This window comes from Podarcis vaucheri (genome assembly GCF_965113315.1).
Source record: "Podarcis vaucheri genome assembly, chromosome: 18".
Classification (NCBI taxonomy): domain Eukaryota; kingdom Metazoa; phylum Chordata; class Lepidosauria; order Squamata; family Lacertidae; genus Podarcis; species Podarcis vaucheri.
Window position 1 is genome coordinate 4,675,458 of NC_138756.1, and position 20,184 is coordinate 4,695,641.

General features: G+C 50.4%; 2 protein-coding genes across 4 annotated transcripts in view; both read right to left on the reverse strand.

Moving 5' to 3' along the window:
- Positions 1–1,584: 1,584 nt before the first annotated feature.
- TICAM1 (TIR domain containing adaptor molecule 1) lies at positions 1,585–7,678 on the reverse strand. 2 transcript variants are annotated; one of them, XM_082206390.1, is made up of 2 exons: positions 7,261–7,678; positions 1,585–4,702 (listed from the first exon to the last, which is right to left on the reverse strand). In XM_082206390.1, the coding sequence occupies exon 2, from the start codon at positions 4,560–4,562 to the stop codon at positions 2,454–2,456; it is 2,109 nt and encodes a 702-aa protein (XP_082062516.1). In that variant the 5' UTR covers positions 4,563–4,702; positions 7,261–7,678; the 3' UTR covers positions 1,585–2,453. The 2 variants fall into 2 exon arrangements, with proteins under 2 accessions (XP_082062516.1, XP_082062517.1); XM_082206391.1 differs by lacking the exon at positions 7,261–7,678 and adding an exon at positions 6,587–6,979.
- Positions 7,679–11,558: 3,880 nt separating this feature from the next.
- LOC309522824 (perilipin-3-like) overlaps positions 11,559–20,184 on the reverse strand; it is a 187,360-nt gene continuing 178,734 nt past the window's right edge. For both annotated transcript variants that reach the window (XM_082206438.1, XM_082206439.1), the window contains exons 5-8: positions 17,883–18,378; positions 15,915–16,111; positions 14,746–14,877; positions 11,559–12,897 (exon numbers count right to left, since the gene is read on the reverse strand). In XM_082206438.1, coding sequence (XP_082062564.1) covers positions 12,304–12,897; positions 14,746–14,877; positions 15,915–16,111; positions 17,883–18,378 — 1,419 coding nt within the window. In that variant the 3' untranslated portion in view covers positions 11,559–12,303. The remainder of the gene's footprint in view (positions 12,898–14,745; positions 14,878–15,914; positions 16,112–17,882; positions 18,379–20,184) is intronic.

Here is a 20,184-nt window from a genome sequence, read left to right on the forward strand (position 1 = left end):
GCTATCACCTATAGAGTCATCAGCCATGCATAGAAATAATATGAAAGACAGTTGGCTAACATATAGGGAACTCGTAGAAGAAATAAAGGATTGCCCGACAGTAAAGACAGGGGTAAAGTGACCCCTGACCATTAGGTCCAGTCACAGACGACTCTGGGGTTGTGGCGCTCATCTTGCTTTATTGGCCGGGTACAGCTTCTGGGTCATGTGGCCAGCATGACTAAGCCGCTTCTGGCGAACCAGAGCAGCGCACGGAAACGCTGTTTACCTTCCCGCCGAAGCAGTACCTATTTATCTACTTGCACTTTGACGTACTTTTGAACTGCTAGGTTGGCAAGAGCAGGGACCAAGCAACGGGAGCTCACCCTGTTGCGGGGATTTGAACCGCTGACCTTCTGATTGGCAAGTCTTAGGCTTTGTGGTTTAACCCACAGCGCCACCCACATCCCAAAAATATATAAATTGCTACAAAATTGGAAAATAGAAAAGGTGGGAAAAGGTGACGCTATTAAAAAATGGGAACAAAATCTGGGCCGCTCAACTGAATATAATGAATGGGAAAGACTGTGGACAAAAAATATAAATTTCACAGCATGTTACCGAATAAGAGAGAATTATATGAAAATGCATCATAGGTGGTCCCTGTTACCAGAAAGGCTGGCAAAAATGGATAAAACATATAATAATTAGTGCTGGAGGAAAGAATCTTCTACCATATGTGGTGGACATGCCCCGAAATTGGGAAATTTTGGGGCATGATCTGCGAAGAAATAAAGAAAATACTAAGAATATCATACAGTAAAAGGCCAGAGGCATTCCTTTTAGGAATTTTAAACGACGATATTCCAAAAGACAAAACTAAAATTTTCTTATACGTGACGTCTGCAGCAAGAATCCTGGTGGCTAAGTATTGGAAAGGGAATCAGTTACCCGCTAGGGGAGAATGGTTATGTAAGCTTTCAGAATATTTAGAATTAGCCAAATTGACATTTATAATAAGACAAAGACCAAAAAGTGAAGTGAAAAAGGAATGGCAGTGCCTAAATGAATACCTTAAAAGCCAAGGTTTGAGGACAGAAATCTGGCCGGGTCTGGAATAAGCTTGTGAAGGGAAAGGATAAGAAAGAGGGATTTATATCAGAGATGATCAGGAAAACAGGAAGATACAATGAGAGGTAAAGGAGCATTGGTGGAAATCAATGTTTGTTTTCCTTTTTAGTGTTTATATTATTAATTTGTAAGATTTGGATTTGTTTTTCATATGTTTTTGTGTTTCGTGGAATGTTATTTTTCATTTTTGTGTGTGTGGAAAATACTAAAAAAAACCACTTTTTTTTAAGCTCTTCTGTCAGCTTTACGTGGTTGAAACCTTTGTCCGTTTTTTGTTTTCGATGGGAGTGTTTTTGTGTGGAGCAGCTTCCAGAGAGGCAGGCAGGGTGGCCTGAATCTGCAAATCGTGGAAAACAGGGGAAATGGGCAGGAAAATTCCGGGTTAAAATCGCGTCCAAAAAGAAGCCAGGGAACAAATTGATTAGGCCAAAAGTGCTCTAAGAAGAAAGCAGCAGAACAAATAGCGACAGAGTGGAATGTGAACAGATTAATTTATTCCCCCCCCAACTATTATGGTCTTTAAGGTTGAAATCCTAAAGAGACCAAAAGCACAGAATAAACTTAGAGATGAACTATACCCATTATTTATTGTCAGTTAGCTCTCATTTAGCTTTGCTTATATGTACTTAAACCTAGATTGCTGCGTGTTTTGTTTTCTTGTTTTTGGTAATGTTGAATTCATTCTGTGTTTGTTAAATTGTGTTCTGTCAGTTTTGACATGCTCTGTATTTCATATACAGTCGTACCTTGGAAGTCGAACGGAATCTGTTCCGGAAGTCCATTCGACTTCCAAAACGTTCAGAAACCAAGGCGCAGCTTCAGATTGGAAGCTCCTGTAGCCAATCGGAACCCGCGGAACCTGCGTCGGACGTCCAGGTTCCAAAGAACGTTCGCAAACTGGAACGCTCACTCCCAGGTCTGCAGCGTCCGGGAGCCAAAATGTTCAAGTTGCAAGGCGTTTGACTTCTGAGGTACGACTGTATTAGCATTCTGATGTAGAATTTATGAAATAAATTTCGTTGTCGAGAAGCATCATGCAAGTCAGCTCAAATCAGGCAACCGGCGAAAAATTTGTTCTGAGTTCTGCTCCAAAATGTACTTGATTCTCATTCGCTTCCCCTGAGAGTTACGCGAACTGCTTCTGGGTGTTTTTCGGACATTTCTGATGCGATTTGACAAACTTCGTTAAACCAAACCAACTCATTCCAGGAGGGCTCCCTTTTCCTGCTGCCTCTCCAGATCTTCTGGCGCCCATTTTGGGTCGAGGAGGAGCAGAACAGAGTTTCTACATGTGGCCGTGCCCCTGATCGCAACGCCACAAAGAGATGGAGGCGCTTTGAGCTTCAGCCTCCAGGTCTCTCTCCCCCGTCCAAACCACCTTCTTCCTCTTCTGCCGCCACACCTGCCTTCTCCACCTGCATTTGGTTATAGTCTCCAATCTGAACCATTTGGGCATTCTGGATTATGAGGTGCGACAGAGGCGCCCCAGACATGAGCCCCGGGGAACCCCGTGAGAACACATATGGATGGGAAAGTTGATCAGGCCCCAGCTGAGGTTGAGGCATTTCAGAGTAGAAAAATGGCTGGTCAGGTGGGGTTTGCAGCCCCAGAAAGCCCCTCTGCGAGGGCATCGGAGCTTGCGAGCTGACCCTGAGGGCAGACAGGCGCTGCAGGGCTTGCCTGTGATCGCTCTGCTGCTCCTGCAAGCGCTCCTGTTTCCGGATCTGCCTCGAGATATTCCACAGGGCCCTCTTCTCCCGGATCACCGCTGGGGAGAACGTTTTCTTGACCCGCCTGGCAAAGACGGGCGAGGTCTCATCCAGCGGCACGATCGCCGCGAGCAGGAAAGGCATCTCTCGCCTCTTCATGGGGCTCTCTTTGGCAATGAAGGGCACCACCGAGTTGGTCTTGCAGAAGCGCTGGAAGGAGTCCATCAAGGCCACGTTGGCCTGGAAGGCGCAGAAGCGGCTCTTGAAGTTCTCGGTCAGCAGGAGGAGGGTGAAGGCCGAGTTATCCAGGGCATCCTGGAAGCAGCTGAGCTGGCAGTGCCCAGGGACCAGGAAGTCCTCGCTGACCGTCGCCCCGTCGGATACGCCCAGGGCCTCCAGCCGCTCCCTCACCCGGCAGGCGACTGTCTCGTCTTCGGGGGCGTGGACCACAACGAAAGTGAAGAAGGGTTGCTCCTCAGCTGGCAGATCTGTCGAGGGAGGTCCTGATGAATGAGGAGGAGGAGGGCCAGAGCTTGAAGAGGACGCAGTCTCCAAGCTCGGCTTCAGGGAAGAGGAATCTTCCATGGTTCTTGGAACAAACGGTGCAGAAGATGCGAAACCAGGCAGAGGTGTGGGTGGCGCTTGTGAGTTCTGGAGTGGACATCCTGCACAACCCTGCGGTTCCGAGGCCACCAGACTTCGGGGTTCCCTGTTTTCTCCATCTTCCAGCGTAATTTTAGGGGGAGGCTGAACCGACAAGCAAGAATGGTTGGCTCCAGGATCGCTGGTTTGCCTGGTTTTCTCTTGGCCTTGCACGACGGGCTCCGCTGGTCCCCCAGAGCAAGAACTGGCTGGAGACTCGGCAGCGGCTCCCCCTTCTCCAGGCTGCACCAGGGAGTTGGGGCCACTTCCACACAGCTTGCTGGGCTCGGGGACGTCATGCTGAACAGAATGGGTGAGGAACGGCAAGGTTGGAGACTGGCTGATCTCCAGGTGGCTGAGCAGCGAGGCCGGGCTGCCCGTGGAGCACAGAGGCTGGATTTCGGAGGGAGCCCAGGAACTCAAAACTGGCATGGGCGAGCTCTTTGCTGCTCCGGAGGAAGGCTTCCCCACATCACATCCTGGAGCATTGAAGCTGTTGCTTGCCACCGCAGGCATGAAATCCAGCCCACACTTTTGCTCAGCTTCGCTCAAGAGGCTCTCAAAAGCAGACCTTGGGACATCACTCTCAAGGAAAGCCTTGATGGCGATACGGTAGGCCTCGTCTCTGGCCAGGGGCCCACACAGCTTCTCCTCTGCTAACAACGAATAGATCTGGGCCACAGCCAGCGCCACTCCCGCACCCTGGTTTGAAGGAGCTGGATCGGCCCTGCTTGCTGCGGCGCTCCGCTGGTGGCTCTTGTAGATGTCTGCCACAGCAGCACAGTTCCCCAACGCTTCCAGGCTCAGCCTGGCCTCCGTCTCTCTGCCCAGGGTCAAGAGGATCATGGCCTGAAGGAGCCTGCAACTCTTCCCACCTTGGCGCCTGCAGCTCAGCTTGTGTTTGTACTGGACCAGCCTGTCTCGCGGCATCGCGGCCAAGACCCTGAAGATGCTCTCCATGCTTGGAGGTGCCATACTGCCCTCTGCCGTCCTGGCGAGTGGTCTGGCGAGACCAGCGCCCCAGTTGGAAAAGCATCTTGGAGCCTGGAGGGGTGGAAGCGTGGCAGCGGAGGGAGCATCTCCACCATGCCGACAGGCCATCGGCCTCTTCCCAGTGAGATTTTGTCCACCACCTCTTACTTATATCTTCACCAAAATGTTCAAGAAAGAGGAGATGTCATCAGCCCGCCATCTTTGCCCTCTGGGTCTTTTCGGTTTGGTGTTTTGTCTTCTGTGCAAACCTGCAATGTAAAAGGTGGGAGGAAATATTGGGAACATCGCTGGGTCTTGGCAAGCCTCATTTATGCCCTGGATTAATTGCTTAGAAAATAATTAATCAGCGGCTCCCAAACCTTTGGTCCTTACGAACCAACCAGTGGCGTAGCGTGGGGGGTGCCAGGGGTGCCGGCGGCACCAGGTGCAACATTTGGGGGGGCGCGTTTGGCCGGCCCTCCTCGAGGAAGCAGGAACCCCACTGTCCTCGGACCTCCTCCGAAGGCTGGCGGTGGGGCGGAGAGACCTTCTCCCCGCGCCAGCCTTCGGATGGCTGTCCTGAAGACTTGTGGTGGGAGCATGGGGGGTGCAGGGGGTAGCGTGGGGGTGCAGGGGGGGCCTGCCGCACCTGGCACAACATCTGTGGGGGGCGCGGAAGAGACTCGAGTGCTAAAATCCACGGGTTAGGGGGCGCAAATTACTTGCCTTGCCCCGGGTGCTGAGAACCCACGCTACGCCACTGGAGCCAACCGAGAATTAGCCTTGTTTTATATGTGCTTCTTGTTCTCGCGCTTTTAACTGCTTTTTTAAATTATCTTATCTTTCAAATGGCCTTGAGAAGGCTGAGAAGGAAATTAATAAATAAGTTATAATAAATGAATTCATTTAAAAAAAAAACGTTAAGGGGAAAATTAAATTAATGTAGCCCTCCGGATTTTGATCAACTGGGAAGATTAAAACATAGATAACACTCTTTGTGGATGGATTTCAAGGCAATTCTAAGAATCGACTTTCTGAAGATTGTTTGACCGACTCTGTTTCAAATATCTTTAAGTTAAGCTAATAGTATCTGGAACTGGTCACTGTTATGGGTGCCGGCAGGAAACAGGGTATTCAAGTGAGGGGCATATATAAACTCTGATTGTTATTATTTTTACAAGATTTAGCTGGAAATGTTGGAGGAGGCAGGGGGGGGTTCCCCCCCCAAAAAAACAGGCAACACACAGACACTACCCCTGATCTATAGCCCCTCACCCAACCCAAATGCACGAAGCTGTTTTCAGACCAAGTCAGACCACTGGTCCTTTTATTTATTATTAATTATTATTATTATTATTATTATTATTATTATTATTAATAATATCCCGCCCTCCCCAGCCGAAGCCGGGCTCAGGTCAGCTAACAACAATAAAAGTAACACAGAATTCTAAAATCAATTCATTCTAAAATCAATTCAAAATCAAATTAATGGCAACCATTGGGCTACAGTTCTGTGGGGATGACCAAAGGAGGGGGTCCGACTGTGCCCTGGCTGAACAGCTCCGTCTTGCAGGCCCTGCGGAAAGATGTCAAGTCCCGCAGGGCCCTAGTCTCTTGGGACAGAGCGTTCCACCAGATCGGGGCCACAGCCGAAAAAGCCCTGACTCTGGTTGAGGCCAGCCTAACTTCCCTGTGGCCTGGGACCTCCAAGATGTTTTTGTTTGAAGACCGTAAGTTCCTCTGTGGGACATACCAGGAGAGGCGGCCCCGTAGGTACGAGAGTCCTAGGGCTTTAAAGGTTAAAACCAGCACCTTAAACCTGATCCTGTACTCCACCGGGAGCCAGTGCAGCTGGTACAGCACCGGGTGAATGTGATCTCGCAGCGAAGACCCCGTAAGGAGTCTCGCCCCGGCATTCTGCACCCGCTGGAGTTTCTGGGTCAGTCTCAAGGGCAGCCCCATGTAGAGCGAGTTACAATAATCCAGTCTGGAGGTGACCGTCACGTGGATCACAGTGGTTAGGTCAGGGCTCTGACCGGCAGCACCTCTTCAAGATCTTGAGCAGAACCATGCCTCCCCCACCACAAAACCCTTTTTTTATGTGGGATTGAGAACTTGCCACATTTGAGACGTCTGCTGCCTTGAGGTCTCACCTGAAAGGTGACTCATGTGCTGGCAACCCTCAAGGTTCAGTTATGGCCTCGCTCTCTCCTTCCCTCTCGCCGCATGCAGCTTGGCCGATGTTCGCGCCAGACCCAACATTTCCAGCTCGAAAAAGATTGGCAGCCCTCCGCTAAACTGACAGGCCAGGGCTTGTCAGATTCCCAGGGGAAGGATCGTTTGCAGGCTTTGCTGCTTAACTACAGCAATCTGCTAAAAACACAGTAAGTTTCCAGTCCTCATGGGGTCTGCATAAAAGGCCTGATTTCAAATAGGAGCATCTGAAATGGCCTTACGCTCTGTTGCTGCTGCACCTAGCTCAACCTTTGCTAACCTGGCATATTTGGGACTCGGCACCGATTGGATCCAGGCAGCCGCACTGGGCTTGGGGGCAGCTCAAGGGTGCCAGGCTGATTCAGCTCAATCTCAGCACTATTGCAAAAAACCCAACTCTTTAGGATTCAGTCATTCGGTCCTATTGAAGGTGCTGCCCTTTTGCGTCCATCCCAGGTCTCCTGCTGCTGAGAACAAGCCTCTTCTTCCGCCCGTCTGTCTCAAGTCGTGGCTCGTTGTGGGGCTTGGCTTGGGAAAGAGGCCAGAATCTTTTAACTCCCCTGGCAGAACGAATAAAATTCCTCTTTGGCGAGAACTACGTAGGTTGACCTACCTGGCCCAGAGGTGCAAAAAGGCTGGATTTTCCTTGCAAACTTGGTTCGCAAGCCCCCTTGAAAAGTTTTGGCCCTGGAGGAGGAACTGAGAGGCGGAAGCGGAGAGGTCAGACACCCTCCTCCTCCCCGTTTCCTCTCCCTGGTGGGGAGTCAGAGCGCAGGACTGTCTTTCTTCCTCAAAGCACAACTCTGAACTTTCGGTTTCCGGGGCTAAAGTAGTGCAACGTTTTGCTGAAACTTCTGATTGGCTGCTTTGCTGGGTCAGGCTGCCAGTCGCACAAAAACCACACCTGCTCTCTGCATCTGAGGGTTGCAGTCCTCACCCCCCTGGGAGCAAAACCCCACTGACCTCAGCTGCGAGAAATTCTAAATGTTTATATATTTAAATGGAGCAAGGCTTTGTACATGTGATTTGCCGCTGCTGTTCTTCTGGAAGGATGACAAGGAGGACTTGATAGTGTCCCTATCAAGGGAAAATAAAAAAATTCCTTCCAGTAGCACCTTAAAGACCAACTAAGTTAGGTCTTTAGGCGAGGGTCTTTACTAAGATCTTCAATAAGTCCTTACACCAGTCTATTGTCCCACCCTGCCTGAAGTCGTCAACTATTGTCCCTCTGCCTAAAAAATCCACAATCAGTAGTTTGAATGACTATAGACCAGTTGCACTGACTCCAATCATCATGAAGTGTTTTGAGAAACTGGTGCGCCGTCACATTATCTCCTGTCTTCCATCAACTTTTGACAACTACCAGTTTGCATACAGAGCAAATAGATCCACAGAAGACGCCATCAGTACCACTCTCCATGCTGCTCTGTCCCATCTGGAGCAGCCGGGGAGTTATGTGAGGCTGCTGTTTGTGGATTTTAGCTCTGCTTTTAACACTATCCTCCCCCATAGACTGGTGTCCAAGCTAGAGGCGATTGGACTCTCCAACTCCACCTGTCTCTGGGTTTTGGATTTTTTGTCAGAACATTCCCAGAGGGTTAGAGTAGGGTCACACATGTCCACAGCCCTTAGCCTTAACACCGGCTCACCACAGGGTTGTGTGTTGAGTCCCCTGCTCTACACTATCTATACGTATGACTGTACAGTCATCTATTCCAGCAACAAAATCATCAAGTTTGCTGATGACACTACGGTGGTAGGGCTCATTTCAGGAGGGGATGAGTCCGCCTATCGGGACGAGGTGGAGCGGCTCTGTGTTTGGTGTGGAGAGAACAATCTGGCTCTTAATACGGCTAAGACCAAGGAATTGGTGGTGGATTACAGGGAAAAAAAGGCGGACATTCAGCCCTTGTATATCAACGGGGAACGGGTGGAGAGGGTGGCGGAATTCAGGTTTTTGGGAGTAGCTATCGATCAGGGCATGACTTGGAGCGCACATACCACTGCTCTGGTGAAGAAGGCCCAGCAGAGAATTTATTTCCTCAGACTTTTAAAGAAGAACAATCTGAGTGAGAGACTGCTGGTGTCCTTCTACCGAGGCTCCATAGAGAGCATTCTTACATACTGTATTTGTGCTTGGTTCTCCAGTTGTACAGCTAGGGAGAGGAAGGTGCTCCAGAAGGTTATAACCACAGCCCAAAGGATTATTGGTCATCCTCTCCCATCTTTGGAAGAACTGTACGGTTCCCGTTGTCTTAGGAAAGCAAATAACATCCTGCAGGATTCATCTCACCCGGGACACTGTCTGTTTGCACTACTGCCTTCTGGCAGAAGATATAGAAACATCAAGTCAAAGACAAATAGACTGAAAAACAGTTTCTATCCAAGAGCTGTGGCCCTTTTGAATGCTGTAACTCGTTAGTGTGACCTGGGAGTTTGATGGGTGTGGTGTGGGTGTGGCTGGAATGTGGTTTGTTTGGTTGTTGTTGTTGTCTTGCTTTTGTTGTTTTAAGGGATGGCATCCAATTTCGTTGCACTTTGTGCAATGTTGCACTTGTGTAATGACAATAAAGAATCTATCTATCTATCTATCTATCTATCTATCTATCTATCTTGGTATGAGCTTTCGTGTGCATGCACACTTCTTCAGATACACTGAAACAGAAGTTGCCAGATCCTTCTATATAGTGAGAAGGTGGGGAGGGGTATTACTCAGAAGGGTGGTGGGAATAGGAGATTGGCAGATAGCTGAGATGAGCCTGTTGACGACTCTTAACGACTGCAATAGGTCTTTCCACCACCCTTCTGAGTAATACCCCTCCCCACCTTCTCACTATATAGAAGGATCTGGCAACTTCTGTTTCAGTGTATCTGAAGAAGTGTGCATGCACACGAAAGCTCATACCAAGAACTAACTTAGTTGGTCTTTAAGGTGCTACTGGAAGGAATTTTTTTATTTTGACTATGGCAGACCAACACGGCTACCTATCTGTAACCTATCAAGGGAAGTCATGGTACCACTCTATTCTGCCTTGGGCAGGCCCTAACTGGAGTCCTGTGTCCAGTTCTGGGCACCACAATTTAAGAAAGATGTTGACAAGCTGGAACATGTGCAGAGGGGGGCGACCAAGATGATCAAGGGTCTGGAAGCCAAGCCTGATGAGGAACGGTTGAAGGAGCTGAGTATGTTTAGCCTGGGAAAGTGGAGGTTGAGAGGAGATATGAAAGCCACCTTCAAAAGGGCTGTCACATGGAAGATGGAGAAAGCTTGTTTTCTCCTGTTCTGGAGGGCAGGACTCGAACCCAGGGCTTCAAGTTACAAGAGAGGAGATTCTGACTAAACATGAGGAAAAACTTTCTGACAGAAAGAGCCATTTGAAAGTGGAATAGACTCCCTTGGGAGGCTTGGAGGTTTTTAAGCAGAGGTTGGACGGCCACCTGTCAAGGATGCTTTAGCTGAGATTCCTGCACTGCAGGGGGCTGGACTGGATGACCCTCAGGGGTCCCTTCCAGCTCTATGATTCTATTGACTGAAGGCTGCATCAAGACCATTGGAAGTGTGCTGTAACAAATCTCTATTTTTTTATTATTCCTTTAGTAGATTTATATCCTAGCTTTTCCACCCAAAGGAACCCGGGGAGGCAAGTAGGATAATAAAATGAATGTATCTATAATAGTGATGAAAAAGAAATAAAATGGACAGAATAAGAAATATTGTGGAAGGCTAGTATGTATTAAAGAAAGAAAAACAAAAGATACAGTCTGAGAGAAGATTGAGAAGATGGAGGGGTTGGACTAGATGACTCTTGGGGTCCCCACCCCTACTATTCTATGTCTGTTTTGGCCCCAGTGACACATGCCTGAGTGACACCCCATTTGGACTACTGCAACACTCTCTGCGTGGGGCTGCCCTCGAACAGTGCTCAGAAACGTCAACTGGCGCAAAGAGTTTGCCACCTGGTTACAGGGAACAGATGACTCCCTTGATGCAACACCTCCACTGGCTACCGCTCTGTTTCGGGGCCTCAGTTAAAAGTGCTGGTTATGCCCCATAAATCCCTACAAGGCTTAGGTCTCTAGGCTGTTCCCTCATGCAAAGCTGCCCAGGCTCTGTGATCTTCGGGGAAGGCCTTTTTCGCAGGCCTGCTTCTTGGCGGGGACATGAGACAGGGCCTTCTTGGTGGTGGCTCCTCCCAGGCAAGTTTGGAACTCCATCCCTGGAGAAGCCTGACTGGCTCCCTCTCTGCTGCCTCCTTCCACCGGCAGGTGATGCCTTCTTCTGGTAACTGACTAGTGCCATGCTGTATTGGTGTTTTTTTAATTATCTGTGTTTTTAATAGATCATCTGTAGATATTGTTTTAATTCTATCAATGTTCACCTTTTTTTTAGTGATTTTTTCCCGCCCCCATGTACTGGTGTTTGTTTTTTGGGGTTTTAAAAATTTTACTCTGGTTTTTTATAATTGCTTTTAATGTTCGCATCACTTTGTAAGTCACTTCAAATCGCACCTCGTGGAGAAAAGCAAATAATAAATAGACAATTCCTTCTCCCCCCAGGCTTCTAAGCAAGACACCCTTTTCCTAGTCACCTATGGCGAAAAGAGTAATTTCCAGGCAAACAAAGAGGGGAGCTTTTTTTAAAAAAAAAAGTTCGCTCCTTTTATTTTCAGGCCACTAGTGCCTCCCAGAAGCATGTGTAGGCAGTTAGGCTAGCAGATTATTTTTGCCAGCTAATAAATTCCATGAAGTTACGTATTAGCAACATCCTTGCTGCTTAGGCTGCTTGCATATTGTGCTTCAAAGCAGCAGAAACCAAGTGAAGTGCTCTTGAGGAACTCGGATTCTGTACTCAGAAAAGACAGGAGTCTGCTATCAGCATAAACTGTGCAAAAGAAGGACATTTTATTCCCCCCCCCCCCGAGGGTAAGGCAGGCAAGAGATACACAAAACGGCTGCACAAAGTAATGGAAGTACAACTTAAGACACACACCGAACGCCACCTCTGAAACCCACCATGTTCACAAAGCCTTGCAAACGTCTACCTTCATTCCTCAATCCTCTCTTCCAAGCTCATCTCTGCAACAGTGAGGACTAGCCACTCCGTTTTGAACGGAGGGTGAACACCTGAGATTTTAACCCCCCTGCCTGTGTGCCACAACGATGGGTGGGTGTCTAAACACAGACCCACACCTGCAGCTATCTATAGAGAATTGGAGAGGGTGAGCTTAATGAGACTTCAGCTCCCAGCAAGGACGATGGAAGCCATCCATCCAGCAGGTCCCAGGACTCCCCATCGCAGCACATAAATCAGCCAGCCCGATCTGTGCAAGATTCAGCTTGCTCTCACTTAACGCAAGCCCCCGATAACTGGCGCATTCCCCCCAACCACCACCAAATGAAAAAGAGGCATGTTTCAGCCTTCGCACCCTAGAAGTGAAATGACCCACGCTTTGAGAGGAGGCTCTCCCGGCGTCTCTGCGTCTGGAGCATGAACTCATGCAGAGGCGCAGAGGGCACGCTCCCCTCCAAACTGCTCCTTCCGGCTCCCTGCTGTTGATTCCCTTTCACGGATTGGCTTCTTGCGGTGTGTTTATGCGTGGGTGCAAAATGGCAATGGCTGTTTTGGGGGGGTGGGTGCTGGAATAGCCCCCGACTCTTATGCCTGCTTCTCAGCAGCACCGGAGAGCTGATTCAGAGTGCTCTTGCTGGGCTTCTTCTTCGTCTCCTCTCCCTCGTTCATCTCTTTCTTTGCTTTCCTGGCCACGCCAGACACCGGACTTCCTTCCTCCTCGCTTTCTGCCTTTTTCTTTGCTGATTTGACTGCGACCTTCGCCGGTTTGGATACCGTCTCCCTCTCCTCTAGGGCCTCGCCCTCATCCATGGGCTCCTCCGGGGCCAAACTTTCCATCTCCCGGCTCTCCGTTTCCATCTCGGCGCTTGCCGACGGCCGGAAGGGCCCCACGACCCAGTTCAAGGGCGTGTTTTGGACGATGTGGTCCACCAGCGTCTCCAGGGTCTCTTGCGCCTGGGCGATTTTGTCTCGGCTCTGGGCCAGGAGGCTGGAGGACAAGTCCTGGAAGGACGAGACCGAGGAGAAAGAAGAGTGAAGCTGGCGGACGTTGCCACGGGCTTGGGCCACCCTCTCGCGGAGGTTGCTGGGCAGGCCTTCGACAGTGGATGCCAAGTGAGCGTAGACCGGCCCAAGGTCCTGGGTGACAAAGCGAAGCATCGCCAGGGTACCTGATTCAACCTGCCAGGGCAAAACAACACAATCACAGAGGGGAGGTTGCTAAAAGAGCCCTTTGCTGTTTGCATCATGGGGGAGTGGCTTAAAGAGCCCTTTGCTGTTCGCACCATGGGGGAGTGGCTTAAAGAACCCCTTGCTGTTCGTATCATGGGGGAGTGGCTTAAAGAACCCCTTGCTGTTCGTATCATGGGGGAGTGGCTTAAAGAGCCCCTTGCTGTTCACATCATGGGGGAGTGGCTTAAAGAGCCCTTTGCTGTTCGTATCATGGGGGAGTGGCTTAAAGAGCCCCTTGCTGTTCACACCGTGGGGGAGTGGCTTAAAGAGCCCTTTGCTGTTTGTATCATGGGGGAGTGGCTTAAAGAGCCCCTTGCTGTTCGCACCATGGGGGAGTGGCTTAAAGAGCCCTTTGCTATTCGCATCATGGGGGAGTGGCTTAAAGAGCCTCTTGCTGTTCACACCATGGGGGAGTGGCTTAAAGAGCCCTTTGCTGTTCGTATCATGGGGGAGTGGCTTAAAGAGCCCCTTGCTGTTCACACCGTGGGGGAGTGGCTTAAAGAGCCCTTTGCTGTTCGCACCATGGGGGAGTGGCTTAAAGAGCCCTTTGCCGTTCACACCATGGGGGAGTGGCTTAAAGAGCCCCTTGCTGTTCACACCATGGGGGAGTGGCTTAAAGAGCCCTTTGCCGTTCACACCATGGGGGAGTGGCTTAAAGAGCCCTTTGCTGTTCGTATCACAGGGGAGTGGCTTAAAGAGCCCCTTGCTGTTCACACCATGGGGGAGTGGCTTAAAGAGCCCTTTGCTGTTCGTATCATGGGGGAGTGGCTTAAAGAGCCCCTTGCTGTTCGTATCATGGGGGAGTGGCTTAAAGAGCCCCTTGCTGTTCGCACCATGGGGGAGTGGCTTAAAGAGCCCTTTGCTGTTCACACCATGGGGGAGTGGCTTAAAGAGCCCCTTGCTGTTCGCACCATGGGGGAGTTGCTTAAAGAGCCCTTTGCTGTTCGCACCATGGGGGAGTGGCTTAAAGAGCCCCTTGCTGTTCACACCATGGGGGAGTGGCTTAAAGAGCCCTTTGCTGTTCATACCATGGGGGAGTGGCTTAAAGAGCCCTTTGCTGTTCATACCATGGGGGAGTGGCTTAAAGAGCCCTTTGCTGTTCACACCATGGGGGAGTGGCTTAAAGAGCCCTTTGCTGTTCGCATCAGGGGGAGTGGCTTAAAGAGCCTCTTGCTGTTCACACCATGGGGGAGTGGCTTAAAGAGCCCTTTGCTGTTCGTATCATGGGGGAGTGGCTTAAAGAGCCTCTTACTGTTCACACCATGGGGGAGTGGCTTAAAGAGCCCCTTGCTGTTCGCACCATGGGGGAGTGGCTTAAAGAGCCCCTTGCTGTTCGCACCATGGGGGAGTTGCTTAAAGAGCCCTTTGCTGTTCGCACCATGGGGGAGTGGCTTAAAGAGCCCCTTGCTGTTCGCACCATGGGGGAGTGGCTTAAAGAGCCCCTTGCTGTTCACACCACAGGGGAGTGGCTTAAAGAGCCCCTTGCTGTTCGCACCATGGGGGAGTGGCTTAAAGAGCCCCTTGCTGTTTGCACCATAGGGGAGTGGCTTAAAGAGCCCTTTGCTGTTCGTATCATGGGGGAGTGGCTTAAAGAGCCTCTTGCTGTTCACACCATGGGGGAGTGGCTTACAGAGCCCTTTGCTGTTCGTGCAATTCAAATATAAGGTTATATCCAACTGCATACTACTTAGAGTAGACCCGCTGCAGTTGATGAGCGCGACTAACTTGTAGTTCCCCTCAATTTAAAAAACAACAACAGCAGCTTTGTCACTGCTGCGATACAGAGACGAGAGGTACCTCTGGCTGTGGGCCTCCGGCCGCGGCCTTCCTCTCCTCCGGCTGTGCCTGGGTCCACTCGAGCAAGACCTGTCTCAGCTTCTCCTGAGCCTCTTGGAGCCGCTTCCCAAGGCCTTGCTGCGCGGCTTCAACCTGCGGAGGCAAGTGGGGCGCAAGAAGTCAGAATGTGAGGACGCGGAGGGGGGGTCAAGGGATGCTGGCAACGGAAGATATTAACTTTTGCATTTTTACACTGCTTCTCTCTCTAAATGAGAGATAAAACCAGATTATGAAACCATGCAAAAACATCATGGAGGGGAGATAAAATGGATGTCAACAATAAAAGCGGAAAGTTTTAATGCAACGTGTGTCAGTGTTGTGTTTTGTATAACGCAGGCATGGCCAAACCTGGCCCTCCAGCTGTTTTTGGACTACAACTCCCATCATCCCTAGCTAACAGGACCAGTGGTCAGGGATGATGGGAATTGTAGTTCCAAAACAGCTGGAGGGCCAAGTTTGGCCACCACTGGTATAACGTATACATTATTAATTTCATTTCCATACCGCATTATATTTTTTAAGAAAAATCTCTCGAAATCTGAAGCCTTCCGTATTAAATATCTTTGGAAGACAGATCAAATGATATTACAAGCGCCATGGCAAAGTTTCTTTAGGAGGCTATAAGAAAAAAATATCATTCTGCCCTAGATAAAACAAAATGACAGCCTTGGTTTCTTCCATCTGTTTGTCAGGTCGTTTTAACTGTACCTAGTTTTGAAATCACTGGAAGGGCAGATCCTGAAGCTGAGACTCCAATGCTTTGGCCACCTCATAAGAGAAGACTCCCTGGAAAAGACCCTGATGTTGGGAAAGATGGAGGGCACAAGGAGAAGGGGATGACAGAGGACGAGATGGTGGGACAGTGTTCTCGAAACTACCAGCATGAGTTTGACCAAACTGCGGGAGGCAGTGGAAGACAGGAGTGCCTGGCGTGCTCTGGTCCAGGGGGTCACAAAGAGTCGGACACAACTAAACAACAACAAGTTTTGAAATTGTTTTGTGGGTCTTTGGACCGCAATAAAGTATTGATTGATGTAGTGTTGTGGAAGAGGGAGAAAACGGAGAATGGCGGTACAATGGCGTGGAGGCAGTTGGGTCATGTCTGCTAAGTATGGACGCTCCGGACTCACCAGGCTGATCACCAGCTGGAGCTGAGAAAGCGTATCCTGAGTGTTCTCCCGGATGAGACGCAGCTTGTCGAGGGAATGCAAGTAAGCGCGACGGCGGACTTTGCTCGAGAGCGACCCCAGGCGGACGAAGTAACTCTGCTGCTTCCTCTGCTCTTCCAAGCCTTCTCCGAAACCTCGGACCTCCGTGGCCAGCTTGGCTGCAACAAATACGAACAGATAGACATCAGCATGGTGGGAAAGATGGGCAAATCTGGAAGGTTGTGGGGCTTCACCCCCCCCCAAAAAAAATATTATTTGTACATTGCAGGGGGGTTGGACCAGATGAATCCTGGGGCCCTTCCAACTCCACAATTCTATGTTCTGCAGAACTTGGGGCTCCCCCTCAAGCCTGCTAATACCCATCCTTTTGTGTGTGAGAGGGGTACCATTTGGGCTCCATAAGCAACTGGTGTGTAGAAACATTACTGCAGTTGTGGAACCAGAGCACAGCCATCATGACCCGTTTTGGCCACTTCTCATTCTCCATTACTTTGTTTGCGAGCCCAGGCGCTAAACCCTGTCCCTGGAGCCTACCCCACCTCCAAGAGAAGACATGGCAACAATTTATGGGTTTCAATTCGGCCGTAACTTTATTTAATTTCACCTTGGCTTAGGCCTTGGAAGGTATCCCTGTCATACCTGACAGGGGCTGAGGGTGCGCAGGGCAATCAGCTGTTGTGGGAGGGGACTGTAAAGTGTTGACTTACCCAGCATGCCCTCCCACTTCACCTAGCCGGGAGTTTGACCTATGTGCCGCCACTGTAGGGCTCCCGCAATCAACCCTTTAACGGGCCCTGCAAACGCCGCCACATGGGGGTGCATCAATATGCTGCCCCCGACTCACAGGTAAGACTATAGAATACCGGCCAAGGCCTAAAACCATCATTCCAAGGGCTAAATAATTAAAGAAACCCCTCCAGTCAACTGCCACCTTTAGTGACATCGATAAAATCAATCACCCAGTGGCGTAGCGTGGGTTGTCAGCACCCGGGGCAAGGCAAGTAATTTGCGCCCCCTAACCCGTGGATTTGCGCCCCCTAACCCTAACCCCCAGATGTTGCGGCCGGTGCGGCCGGCCCCCCCTGCACCCCCATGCTACGCCACTGCGATTACCTGTTGTAAACCAAGAAATCTTTAATTAAAAATATGTAAAAAATAAATAAATAAATTACCTGCTGTCTAGCTCAAACAAACCTTTTACGTTCAACACAGCGAAGTTTGCACTAAAAGCCTCTCGACTCAGGAAAGCCCTAGAGTCTTGTTCCCTGACTTTTCCACCATTGGTGAAGTGTTTTATAATGTTTTAATCATATGTGCTGTGATATGTTTTTGAGACCTGCTTGGCTTTGTTTTGTTTGTTCATGGCTATAACCTGTATTTGGCTGAGCAATAAAACCTGGCGATGGCTTGGGGTACGTTCACACCCTACATCTAAAGCATGAGGAGGCCACATGGCTAACTCCACTGAATTATGGCAAGTGTAGTTGGCACTGTGGGTTAAACCACAGAGCCTAGGACTTGTCGATCAGAAGGTCGGCGGTTCGAATCCCCACGACGGGGTGAGCTCCCGTTGCTCGGTCCCTGCTCCTGCCCACCTAGCAGTTTGAAAGCACGTCAAAGTAAAAGTAGATAAATAGGTACTGCTCCGGCGGGAAGGTAAATGGTGTTTCTGTGCGCTGCTCTAGTTCGCCAAAAGCGGCTTAGTCCTGCTGGCCACATGACCCGGAAGCTGTACGCCTGCTCCCTCGGCTTATAGAGCGAGATGAGTGCACAACCCCAGAGTCGGTTACGACTGGACCTAACGGTCAGGGGTCCCTTTACCTTTACCTAGTTTGTCAATGGTGCTGAGAGCTGTTGGAAGCCCCCATGACCTGACCAAAGTTCCCAAAGTGTCAGCCAATTCTGCAGAGCACCAAAGCCCATTCTTACCTAGCTCCTCGTCAGTCATGGGCAGGTAGTAGTCCACCATATCCTCTGTCTTCCCCAACATGACGTCCACACCGCTGCTCAGCGCCTGCCTCAGGAGACTGGTCATCTCAATGCCTTCCTGGACAGGCCCACAGGTCTTGACTTGGCCAGCCACAAGTTCCCTCGTCTCTTGGGCAGCTTGGAGGGCGGTATTGACCACCGACTTGGTCAATTCCACGCTGTCCTGGGCCGTCTCCTTGCCCAGGTTGACGACGTCGGCCACCCTATGAGTGACGAGCTCCTTCGCCTCGTTCGCGGCGTTCACTGCGGTGTTGACGGTGGAGGTCACCACCGATTTGGTCAAGTTGACGCTGTCCTGGACAATGTCCTTGGTGAGATCGACAGCTTCAGATACTCTGTTTGACCAGAGTTGCTTGGCCCCGGAAGCAGCATCCTTGGCTACATTGACCGTGGAACAGATGACCGTTTTGGTTATGGTGACACCGTCTTCAATCACCTAGAAATGAAAGGAGGCAGACCAAAGGTCAACTCACTATTACTATTACTATTACAACAACATTTATACCCCACCTTTCCTTTGAGGAGCCCAAGGTACTGTCACGGACTGGTTGGATGCAAAGAAACGGTGGGAGGAACCAGCTGGGGAACCCTCAAGAGAAGAAGGCTCAGAGCCCAGGGAGTGGTGGTGGGACAACAATGAGTGGCCAGAGGGGGAAGACTGGGAGGAAATGTGTCAGAAGTGGAAGAGGCAACAGGGCTTAGTGAGCAAGGGAGTGCAGAATGAGTGGCAGAAGCTGAACCAGCAGAGGAGAAATACTTCAGCTGGTGAAGAGGCATGGGTGTCTCCCTGTCCTGCTGCGACAAGCTCCCCTTCCCTCTGGTCTCCCAGCACCAGGAGAGGCATGAAGAGGGCAGGGGAGAAATTAGTTTCATGCAGGCACAGTCTCAGATTGCATGGGGGGAAACCCTGCAGAGGAGGGGACTTCCAGTCTCAGCAACTGCTTCATGGGGGCAATATTTGCCAGAGATGGGTCGCTGTGCTCATTAGGCCTGACACTCCTGTGCAGATCCTGTTTTTTGCTAATAAAGAGTTAACTCCAACTTCCTCAGTGTGATTTATTGCTGGCTCGCTCCTGTCAGGTACATGGTTTCCCTGTCTCCATTTCATCTTCACAACAATCCTGGGAGGTAGGTTAGGCTGGAAGATTTTGACTGGTCCATGGTCACCCAGTGAGCTTCATGCTTGAGCAACGATTTGAGCCCTGGTCTCCTGGTCCTTGCCCAAGTCTCTAACAGCTATACCACATTACTTGCAGTGCAAAGGAGATGAATAATACCATATTAACAGATCAGCACCATAGATCTAAAGCACAACATTTAAAGCTGGTGACCTCCCCACCAAAGAATCTCAAGAGCTGTAATTTGCTAAAGTATACTGGGAATTGTAGCTCTTTACTGGCCGAGGGAGCCGGTGTACAGCTTCCAGGTCATGTGGCCAGCAGGACTAAGCCGCTTCTGGCAAACCAGAGCAGCGCACGGAAATGCCGTTTACCTTCCCGCCGGAGCGGTACTTATTTATCTACTTGCACTGGCGTGCTTTCAAACTGCTAGGTGGGCAGGAGCTGGGACTGAGCAACGGGAGCTCACCCCGTCGCGGGGATTCGAACCGCCGACCTTCTGATCGGCAAGTCCTATGCTCTGTGGTTTAACCTACAGCGCCACCCGCGTGCAGTCTACTTCAATCTAATTTGAATGGGAGAAATACTGATTAACAGCTAAAAAAGCCAGTGTGGCGTAGGAGGACCTGGGAGAGACCAGGTTTCAAATCTCCCCACTTGGCCTTGAGGCTCACTGGGTCACCTGGAGTGGCCAGTTGCTGCCTCTCAGCCTGGCCTACCTCTCAGGGTTGTTGTGAGGATGAGAATGCAGAGGAGAACAATGGGTAGGCCCCACCCATGACTGGCCTGCCTAGGACGATAACTCAATCAGCAGAGCGTGAAACTTTTCAGTTTCAGAATCGCGGGGAACGCTGGGCAAAATATTCCTGCACTGCAGGGGGTTGGACTAGATGACCCTCGGGGTCCCTTCTAACTCTGCAGTTCTGTGATTCTATTATTGTACTTGTAAACGGCCTCGGTCCAGTATATTTGAAGGAGCGTCTCCACCCCCATCGTTCTACCCGGACACTGAGGTCCAGCACCGAGGGCCTTCTGGTGGTTCCCTCACTGTGAGAAGCCAAGTTACAGGGAACCAGGCAGAGGGCCTTCTCGGTGGTGGCGCCCGCCCTGTGGAACGCCCTCCC

Excerpts from the sequence above, each read along its gene's own strand:
- TICAM1 (XM_082206390.1), bottom strand. The coding sequence starts at position 4,562 with ATGGCCTGTCGGCATGGTGGAGATGCTCCCTCCGCTGCCACGCTTCCA.